Below are 10,781 nucleotides of genomic sequence, written 5' to 3' on the forward strand. Positions count from 1 at the left end.
AGCAGACTACTTAAATTAGATGGAAAGTATTCTGTTTTTTAGTACTGTGATCCTATATTTTGAATAATGAACATGCCTTCTTGTTTTATTATCTCTCCCTCCCAAACTTCACCCCCCAGATTGTAATCCTGTAATTTTAGTAGTCCTGGTGCAAGAAAAATATCTTGCTTGGTGGGCAGAAATGTATTTGCCCTTTAGTTCTGCAATTGATTAGACCTGACTGGTGTTAATAGGAGGCTGGGAATAAGTCAGTTCAAATAGCATTTATTTATTATTAGTTTATTTCTTGTACTGTGTCTAGGCATCTCAAGGAGGTACAGTATATAATAAAACCAGTCAAATAAATTTCAAACAGTTTCAATAAATAAAAATGATTTTAAAAGGCTAAACAATTTATGGAGTTAGAAAGACAAATTGGAAAAAGTTCAACATTTTAAAACATTTTAAAACCTTAAGTACGAATGCACATGCATGCAAACTAGATGGCCAATTCAAATTAATCTTTCTGTGCTTTCAAAAATGTTTCCATAAGCTAAGCTTTGACACAGTCATGGCCTTGCTTCTCTTGCACTAGTTTCAGGAGTGATTTTTTAAAAATAGTAATTATGTTATTTTAAAAAGCCGCTACACCAGTATTTTGTGTCCAAGGCCATTACAGTATTGGTATGCGTGTTTGTGTGTGTCTCAAACAAATGAGAGTCTTTCATTCATTAGAAGCCACCATTCATGACATTATAGAAGGCTGTGCCTCAAACCAGACAAAAGAAAATCCAACTCAAGGTACAACTGGGCAAAAATCACCATCAAATTGCCTTTCTCCAATAAGTATATTGGGACTATGAGTGTCCCCTCTGTCTCATATAGGGCTTCCATGTGCAAGAGGGTTCATCTACATGCACAATGTATGGGAATGTTAGAGCCCTTGCGCCTAGTATTTCAATGCCTAGCATTCAACATTTGTTATATCAGGTGACACTTTAAAAAAATCATTTGCTTTTAAATTTAATGACAGAACAGTCTGAACAGATTTCATTTACTGAGGTCGAATTTTCATGTCTGTGTATTTGAAAGAATAGTGGTATCCGTTTTTAGTGGCCCACTCAATGCCGTCAGCATAAGAGGTGTGTTCCCCTCTGAGGTACAGGCCATTCAGGTTCGATGAGTGGCAAGCCGTGTACCACCAGCCTCCCTTATACATCACAGCACAGCTTGCTGTTTCATGGCTATCATTGTCCTTGTCTCGTGTGGAGAATGCAGAGCCACCGTGTACTGAAAATGAATCACCTGAAAGAGAAAGACAAAAAAGGAAAATCATAATTTTATCAATATTTGTATGTATGTATTTTTATCCTTTACAATTTTATCTTGTAAAAATCGCCTAGAGCATCTTGGATGGAGGGCGATTAATAAATAATTAAATGATGATGATGATGATGATGATAAATAAACCCTTTAATAGTTCAGAATCCACACAATATGTGCTATGGATGTGGTGAAAATGCAAATTCATTACTAGAACAATATTATACCCAAAGCAAATTGTTTGCACACAAAAGGTTGTGATTTCAGTTCCTGGTCTCTCCCTGTCGGTTAGGGAAATACTCTCTTTCTTGAACCAGAAAGACCTGCTGCCACTCCATGTGGACTAGGGCATGGGCACCTTTTGCAGGGTGGGAATAGGAGCCCATTGGGTTTCCATGACAATCCAAACCCTGGTTCAATAGTTAAGCCACAAAATCCCTCATACACATTTCTGCATACAAAATGCAGTTATACCACTACATCACATAACTTACATTCCACTGAGTTCTACACTTAAAATCTGGTATTCCACTGGGTTCACCACATTCGTTTTGGTTAAAGTGCAGTTTTTGAGCTTTTTAATCGTTGAGGGCAGCATTTTTTTCCAACGTATCAGGAAGAGGCGAGGAAATGGATTTTTCTCAAAACTCCAGATGTTTTGCCAAATTTCTAATGAAGTAGCACTCGTTGCTCTCAGGTTATGATCACCCAATTTGTGGGAGGAGAAATTGGGGGAGGAGTCAAAATAAACTTTTTTGGGCAATTTCCTTTTGCTGCCCAAGCAGGAAGGTTTGGTTGTAAGCTACCTCATAACGCTTCCACTTTGCAGAAAAATAAAAAGCCTTTATTCCTTCCTTCCTTCCATGATTTGCCTGTGTCCTGTGTTGGGAGGACCAGTGCTGCTGCCCTTCCAAATGCAATACCCTCTCACCCTTTCTCTCTCTCTCTCTCTCCCTCCCTGCTCTTGGGAATGGTGGGAGTTGCAATCCAAAAGACCACCAGAGCCACTGCTGCTGCTGTTCCAAATGGGCTTCCCCACCATCCCTTTTCTCTCTCTCTCCCTCCCAGCTGTTGGGAATTGTGGGAGTTGAAGTACCAAACAACACTGTGAGGGATGGTGGCCAGGGCCAAATGTCTGCAGTGTGGAAACCTCTTCATTAAAAAATACGTAAGACAACTGAGTGCATTAACAGTGTGACTAAAAGGTAGGGAAAAACTCCATTTTATTATGAAATGGAGTTAGACTGAACTCTCTTCTTCTGAACACTTCCTAGCATAATCTGATGAAGTCCATAGAGTTAACCATGCATGGTGTTTTAATGAAAGTTCACAGGCAAATTTAGGTCGGATAGATAGCACACATCCATCAAGGGCTATGATACCCGAGTAAGCTGCACTAAAATTACACATTTCTCTCCATATCCTTATTGGTAGCTAGCTATTATACAGATCTTCCATGCTCAAAAGTGGAACTCACCCATGTCGCCACCTGTATAAGAGCCCACTGAAAGGATGTAATTTTCTTCCTCATTTGAGATTTTGAAACTAGTGTACGTTGCATAAGTTCTGGTGTCATTCATGTCCTTCACATCAATACGCAGCTGCTGTGTTCCTGGCAAGAAATGTCATAGAGTAAGCAAGCGAAACACCTGGACTGTGTTTATGATCACTTTGCATACAGTGAAATCTCTCTCCAGGCTTCACATTAAGTTAAACGTGCAATTTCAATCTTAAAATATGGGGAATGAAAAATTAAAAGTAGTGATTTTTAGCAGCCTAACAATACTGTTTGATTTGCAACAAGCAGCAGCAACATGGGATTACCTGAACTTGTGAGAAGATGGATTTTATCATTGCCCAACCAAAATTCTGATGCTTGGTTTCCAAACCCATTTTTGTAGGACTGCCAGTCACGATAGAAATCTACTGATCCATCCTGTCGCCTCTGGAAAACCTAGATGGAGACAGAGTGAACTTATATTTTAGTGTTTTTACTGAGAATCAATCTTTTTTTTATTCAGTGTTAGATGACTTTGAAGAGGCTTCTCTTAGAAGAAAGAAGCGTCATATGCGCTATCTAGGACAAAGTACCATGTGGTATAGTCATGTAAGTATTACGTAGATGATCCTAAAAAATTCAGTCTTTCAGCCTCATTCATCACATAAATTGGTTGTGCTGATCCAAGGAATAATTTTGATTTTATTTATTTTTTACTTTTGGTCCATTGAAGGAACAGAAGACTAAAAACGAAATGAGACACTGATGAGATTAAGGCAGAGGCTGGACACCAACCCGACCTCTTCTATTTGACACTAGGAGCACATTCTACGTGGGCCACAAGGAGCAAGGTTGGGGTACTCCAGCCTCGCTCCTTGAAGCCACAGTCTGCATGGCCAGCCACCAAGCAGCCTTTGGGGCTGGATGTCAGGACCCAGGCTGCAGAGCACCAATAACCTTACATGGAGGCCAGTCTCTATCTAATATCTTTATTAAAGAAATATATAAAATCAATAAAAACAAGTGAAGAATATAGTTCAGAAGCAGACCTTTCAGATAAGGTCAAATATAGTCCAGAAATGTATTGTCCAATATAAGATATTAGAGTTCAAAGTTTTAATCCACTTGACCGAAACACACACTTTGCCAAGCAATAGTGTGGGGAAATAACAGAGTCTTAAAAGTCCAATGAAGCTTGACAACAAGGCTGGAAATAAACTTGATTCTCGACTAGATCCGTGACTGGAGGCAAGACGAACATGAAGCATGAAACAGAGTCCGTGGTAAATCCGTGAGACAAGGCAAGGCTTGAAGCTTGATCCGGGAAGCAAGGAACTGGGATTACGAAGTCCACACACGATCTCTCTCCTCAAGCTGATCAATTGACTCCGCAAAGTATCCCTTGCGCCAAACACCTATATTGGGTCTCGTTTTCTCGCCAACAGAACTCTTTCCCTAGAGAACGAGAAGCGAAACCCAACTCTGTCCAGATGCATGACTCCTTAGAATTTCCCAAGGGAAGCAGACCTAATCAGCCATTTGTTTGGCAGCGATTCTCAGGCTTCTGCGATTAGCCTCCCTGGCTCCCCTATCTTTAGCATAATTTTCCCTCCTGGAAAACGGGGGGGAGTTCTGCCCAAGGCCTGTTTGGCTGAATTCTTGAGGGCAAACGTCAACATCCTGCAGGTGAAGAGGCTCCGGCTCTGGCTGAACCGGCGAAAATCCCATGTTTTCCTCTTCGTCTGCCACAATAGTACTAGGAACAGGACTACAAGGCCCATGAGTCATCACACTGGATGGCAGTCACATTGCGCTCTTCCAGGCTTGCCTGGTGGCTGGATGGTGTCTAGGTGGTTCAACATATTTGGAATGGTTTCACCATCACTGGATTGCTAATTTTACGTTGCCCCACCATTCTGGAACTTGCAGTACCCACTTAGCACGAGAATCATAGAATCATCAAGTTGGAGGAGACCACATAGGTCACCCAGTCCAACACTCTGCCATGCAGGAAAAGCACAATCAAAGAACCTCCAACAGATGGCCATCCAGCCTTTGTTTAAAAGCCTCCTAGGAAGGAGCTTTCATGACACTCCAAGGCAGAGAGTTCATAGCTCTTACAGTCAGGAAGTTCTTCCTAATGTTCTGTGGAATCTCCTTTCCTGTCATTTGAACTCACTGCTCCGGGTCCTAGTCTCCAGGGCAGCAGAAAACAAGCCTGCTCCCTTATGGCATCCTTTCAAATATTTTAACATGGCATCATGTCCCTTCTCAACTTTCTCTACTGCAAGCTAAACATACCCAGCTCTTTAAGCCGTTCCTCATAGGGTATGGTCTCCAGACATTTAATCATTTTAGTCACCTTCTTCTGGACAGGTTCAAACTTGTCAATATCCCTCTTGAATTGTGATGCCCAGAATTGGACACAGTATTATTCCAGGTGAAGTCTGACCAAAGCAGAATATTGGGGCACCATTATGGTATTCATTGCCTGGCACTTGCAGTGATGATAACTGCGAAGGAGGAATTACTCCATCCTTTTGGCCCTTCCTTCTTGGATTACTTTTCCCCCCTCTGGCTAACATCACTCCAGGCTCCAAGCAACAAACACTGCCAGGTAGGTCTAACAAAGTCCAAAACAACATGAAAAGGTAGTTGACATCCCCTGCCCAGAGAAAGTGAGATGGTAGTGCAAAAAGCTGCAGCTTCTTCTCAAATGAGAAACGGCACGACTGTTTACACTTATTCAAAACATGGGTAAAGTGTCAGAGTAACCCAAGACTTTTATTAGCACAAGTTGAGGCTGCATGAACCAAAACCAGCTCCATGCAACATGAATCTGAGCCCTGTTTTTGAGATCCAGTGTAATACTAATCCTGTCCAAAGATGTGCTTACTGACTAATACTGGTACCCAGAAGGATGGAAGCATCCAGCAGCAGCCAGAATAATGGTGTCAGGATTTTCTGATATCCCCAGAGCAAGCCAAGTGCTTCTGGTGTCCTGGTCTGAGTCAGTGATTGCTTCTCTTGGCTCCTGGTGTATGTGTGGGGGGTAGATGGTATGTTCCTGACCAACATCGAAAATAGGGCAAGTGTGCAAGGTGTGAGAAGATTAAATTACTAGGACAATTTGCAATTATGTGAGCATAATGATCCAATTGGCAATGATTTTAAAAGGGTCACAAAAAAGAGATTTGCACATATCCTTATGTGGGTTCTTTCCTCCCCCCCCCCCCCCCCCCCCAATATACACCATATTTTCCTTTGGGAAACATCAGTGACTTTTCCTCCACCTTACATGGTTGTCAGTGCAGATCATGGGCATGTCTATGACACATAGCAGTTTGTTAAAGCTTACCAGCCAACCTCCTCCATCAGTCTCCATGTCACAGAAGACGCTCATTGCTTTCCCCGTGGCAGGGTAGATTGTATACCAACCACTCAGTGTCTCTCCACGCTCCAGAAGCTCTTTGCAGTCTTTGGCTCCTGTCTCTAGATGAAATACCAAAGAGGAAAGTCTGTGCTGGTAAATGCAATCTCCATTCTGGTAATATAATATGCATGAGGACAGCAATGGGTTTATCATAGGAGTGAACAATTTCTAGAAGTGGTGTAGCCATACAGATCTCTGCTTGAACTACCAGGGGCTGCACTCTCTCTAGGAATAAATTTGCTTCTCTGACACAAACACCCTGCCCCCAGCCTTAGAAAGGCTGTTGGGGGTGAGCGTGGGCTGGTGGGTAAATGCAGACTCCATTCTGGTTATATAATTTGCATGCTTATGCAACTAAACCTTTATTGCTGAAATTGATAATTTCTAGAAGTTGTTGCAGCAGCACAGTGAGTACTGTGGTTGTCTACAGGGAAGCTGTAATAGTTCTGCATGCAAGACTCTGCACAGGTGCGAAAAATCTTGGCCTACATGTGCATGCACAGAATTTTTAGTGCAATGGTTTGAAACTGATATCGTGGACTATGCTTATTTAAAAAAAAATTCAGTGGTGATTCCATTGAAAAGTGACAGTGGGCAAAAATGTGTATATCTGTATCAGTCAGTTGATGGCATGATGGGTTAAGCCCTTGTGCTGGCTGGACTGCTGACCTAAAGGTTGGGTGGCTGACCTGAAAGTTGCCGGTTCGAATCCGGAAGATGGGGTGAGCTCCCGTCTGTCATCTCTACTTGTGGGATGTGAGAGAAGCCTTCCAGCAGGATGTGTTACCCGGGCATCCCCTGGGCAACGTCTCTGTAGACTGCCAATTCTCTCCCACCAGAAATGACTTGCAAAATGTTCTCAAGTTGCTTTGGACACAATAAAAACAAGTCAGTTGTGACCTATGGTTTATATCATCTTCACTTCCAAATTAGTCCTCCTGACTGAAAGAGTGAGAGGGAAGGCCTAGTTGATGCATTGCGGACTCTCTGTGACTCCTGGGGACCTCCAACAGCTTTCGTAGACCATCAAATGTTTATAGAGCCTAAGTTGTTAGCTGATGCTTTTGTTTAAGGTTTAACTTCCTAGAATTTTAAAGAGAAGAAAATATTCTCCTATACTGGGAGAGAGCAGGATATGAAATAAATAGTAATAGTAATACAGTAGAGTCTCACTTATCCAAAACTCGCTTATCCAACGTTCTGGATTATCCAACGCATTTTTGTAGTCAATGTTTTCAATACATCGTGATATTTTGGTGCTAAATTTGTAAATACAGTAATTACTACATAGCATTACTGCGTATTGAACTACTTTTTCCTGTCAAATTTGTTAAACATGATGTTTTGGTGCTTAATTTGTAAAATCGTAACCTAATTTGATGTGTAATAGGCTTCTCCGTATTATCCAAAATATTCGCTTATCCAAAGTTCTCCCGGCCCGTTTATGTTGGATAAGTGAGACTCTACTGTATTAATAATGGTCCACATGAAGTTGGAGGTCTATTTTGTGTATAACAATAATATAATAACTTTATTTTTGTATCCCGCCTCCATCTCCCCGAAGGGACTTGGGGCGGCTCACATGGAGACAAGCCCAACAACACAAGTTAAAACACAGAAAAATTAATTTAAAACATTATAACTACATAAAACAATAAAACACATCAACAGAATTAAGACCAGGACAATAATAATAACTAAATATTCAGATGGTAAAATTGTGTAGAACTCTGAATGTGCTTGATCATTTAATACATTTTACATTGGTACTGCCTAATGAGTCTCATCTACTTTGATCTTGGTGGTGCAATATGCCTGATTATTTGTGAAAGAAGCTCATAACTCTCAGCCTTGTGTAAGGGGAGCTCAACCATACTATCCGTGCACCCACCCAGTTTTGGATCCGTGGTGAAGATGGTATTGGTGACAAAACATACCTTGGTGTTGACAGCTAGCAAGATTGCATGCCTCTCCTGTAGGAAGAGAAAAGCCATTTATGAACGAACAAATGTGGTTCCTGGGTCAGAATTAAAATGAGAATAAGAGCAGTTTCAAGTGCTCTGTATAGCAGTACAGTACTTTATTTTATTTTACCTGGAGAAGAAGAGGTAAGCAAAAGTTTTTCCACTCTGGCCATGTTTTTCCTGACAAATTTAATAAACCAATGCATAATGTCGAATGTAGGTGATGGTTGCACTGAAAATTGTTCTAAGATTGACCAGTTCCTTGGGCTGGTCAGTGCATGGACAGAGGGTGCTTTTTTGTGTGATATCCCCTTATTTAGGCAACAGGAAACTATACAAACTGAGTCCATGAATACCCTTTGACCATATACATTGCAAAGTTGTAAATTTCTCATTAGCCAGATAGGCCATGAGATACTAGCTGCTAGAGATATGGTGAACAATAAAACCATTTGTTTTTCCTACACCTAGGCTAGGCAGCTAACACACATGTGAACTTTTGATTTTTCTTTTCTTTTCTGTAAGCCTGACTAAGCCCTACTCTTGATCCAAGAAACCTCTGGTCATTTTCCCAATTCTTGAAGCTTCTGAAGCTGTTCATTCCTGGCCTGATGGTGACAGCATGGTCCAGGCTTCATCTGTGATCTCTCTTCAATTTCTTCAAATGAGGTTGTAGAGGACTCACCTTGATCTCCTTTCTCTCCTTTGGACCCAGCTTTCCCAAGTGCTCCAGCAGAGCCTCTCTCACCTGAGAAAAAGAGATCAGTACCTTTTCAGAGAACATTTGAAACATCTCTAGAAGACATTCCCCTTTTGTGTAACCAACCCACCCCATCCCTCCTCAGCACATTTTCTGTAATTGAGTACATTAGAGAAAATGGGGAGTTGAATTTTATCCATTCAGACTGCGGTATCCTGCTCTGCTACTTTGTATGTGTGTCAAAAACAATGCAATTCCAATCGTAATTTACATTTTAAAGTGCTAATATTCACCGTATGCCTTATGTTAATGTTAATCTGTTAGCGAAAAAAAAGACTGCTGCCTGTGGTTTGGTTTGCAACTGATTTGTGGTCCAGATAGGCTTTGTCTCACCTGGGGGCCCTTGGAGGCCAGGGTCTCCTTTCATCCCGGGCAATCCGTTTGTTCCTGGGATGCCGGGAATTCCTGGGATACCTGCCTGGCCTTGGAGAAAGACCTTGTCCGTTCCACACTGAGATAAGCCCTTCAACTCTGCAACGAGGTACGAAGGACAAACAAAATTGTACACCATAAACTTAAGTGGGGTGCAGCAAACAGTGATGAGTTTGCACCAGTTCTATACTATCCATTTTTCTAAGAATGAAAAAGATTGTCCTCAGTAGTTGTATGCATTAGAAAGAAATTTTGTGAAATTGCCCCAGCAGTTTGAACAATGACCATATTTTCTTTCTGCACATACCTAAAAGATATGAGAGCCCTCTCCACCAGTGACCTGACTCCTATCCATAATTTCCACATCTCTCCCAGTTTGACTCACGTGCACAGCAGCTGGCTTCAGTCTCTTCTCCAAAGCTTCCTCTCCCCATAGACGTGACAGCAAAGCAGGTCAGAGCCAGATGAAAGGCAGCCCAGGTAGCCATCTTGTCTTGCGAAACCGAACTGGATTTGTTTCTGAATGAAGGTTTTTGTGCCCCTTATATAGAGAGCAAAGAGTTCTGTAGATAAGGACATGAGGAAGTGCTTTTGTTTCTTGGCTGAGGGGGACTGGGCTGAAAACTTGTTTTGAAACAACTGCTGACATTTCACTTTCTACAGCAATTATCTAAATCTCTGAATTGTGCAGCCCTTTGTTCAGCAATAATTTCCTCCTGAATAATGTGCACCTTTGAGTTTTGGACCAGTGGCACAAAGTTTCCGTTCCTGGAGTCTTTTGGATTTCCAGATAAGAGACACTTAGGCCCCTTCTACACTGTCAAATAAAATTCAGATTATCTGTTTTGAACCGGATTATATGGCAGTGTAGACTCAAATAATCCAGTTCAAATCAGGTTATGTGGATTATCTGCATTGATAATCTGGATTATATGGCAGTATAGAAGGAATCTTAGCCTGTGTTGTTACAATATATCATATTGTATTAATTTTTCATTGCCTCCTAAATATCCTGCAAATTTCTTGGGAAGACAGGCAGACAAATGTCAGCGTACTGGAAGAAGCAAAGGCCACCAGCACTGAAGCGATGCTCCCACGCTACCAACTCCGCTGGACTGGCCACGTTGTCCAAATGCCTGATCACCGTATCCCAAAGCAGTTACTCTACTCCCAACTCAAGAACGGAAAATGGAATGTTGGTGGACAGGAAAAGAGATTTAAAGATGGGCTTAAAGCCAACCTTAAAAACTGTGGCATAGATACCGAAAACTGGGAAGCCGTGGCCCTTGAGCACTCTAATTGGAGGTCAGCTGTGACCAGCAGTGCTGCACAATTTGAAGCCCCCCCCCCCAATGCTTTCATACAATTGGTGGTGGACTCCCAGCCACTGAAGTGGAGAGGTAGGGGAAGCTGAGCATGGGTCCTGAAGTAGGAAGTCTGGCCTCTGCACCC

General features: G+C 41.9%; 1 protein-coding gene across 1 annotated transcript; it reads right to left on the reverse strand.

Annotated features, from left to right (window-relative positions):
- Positions 1-248: 248 nt before the first annotated feature.
- LOC100552438 (veficolin-1) lies at positions 249-10,739 on the reverse strand. Its single transcript, XM_062967516.1, has 8 exons — positions 9,715-10,739; positions 9,291-9,428; positions 8,883-8,945; positions 8,171-8,206; positions 6,159-6,292; positions 3,127-3,256; positions 2,780-2,914; positions 249-1,284 (listed from the first exon to the last, which is right to left on the reverse strand). Exons 1-8 carry the CDS (start codon positions 9,815-9,817, stop codon positions 1,034-1,036), a joined length of 990 nt encoding a protein of 329 aa, XP_062823586.1. The 5' UTR covers positions 9,818-10,739; the 3' UTR covers positions 249-1,033.
- Between the last annotated feature and the right edge of the window lie 42 nt (positions 10,740-10,781).

This window comes from Anolis carolinensis, chromosome 1 (assembly GCF_035594765.1).
Source record: "Anolis carolinensis isolate JA03-04 chromosome 1, rAnoCar3.1.pri, whole genome shotgun sequence".
NCBI classification, from domain to species: Eukaryota; Metazoa; Chordata; class Lepidosauria; order Squamata; family Dactyloidae; genus Anolis; species Anolis carolinensis.

Coding starts and splice junctions, on each gene's coding strand:
- LOC100552438 (XM_062967516.1), bottom strand. CDS start 9,817: ATGGCTACCTGGGCTGCCTTTCATCTGGCTCTGACCTGCTTTGCTGTC. Junction 9,429..9,714: donor TGAAGCCAGCTGCTGTGCAC/GTGAGTCAAACT, acceptor ACCTCGTTGCAG/AGTTGAAGGGCTTATCTCAG. Junction 1,285..2,779: donor TTATACAGGTGGCGACATGG/GTGAGTTCCACT, acceptor TTTCTCTTTCAG/GTGATTCATTTTCAGTACAC.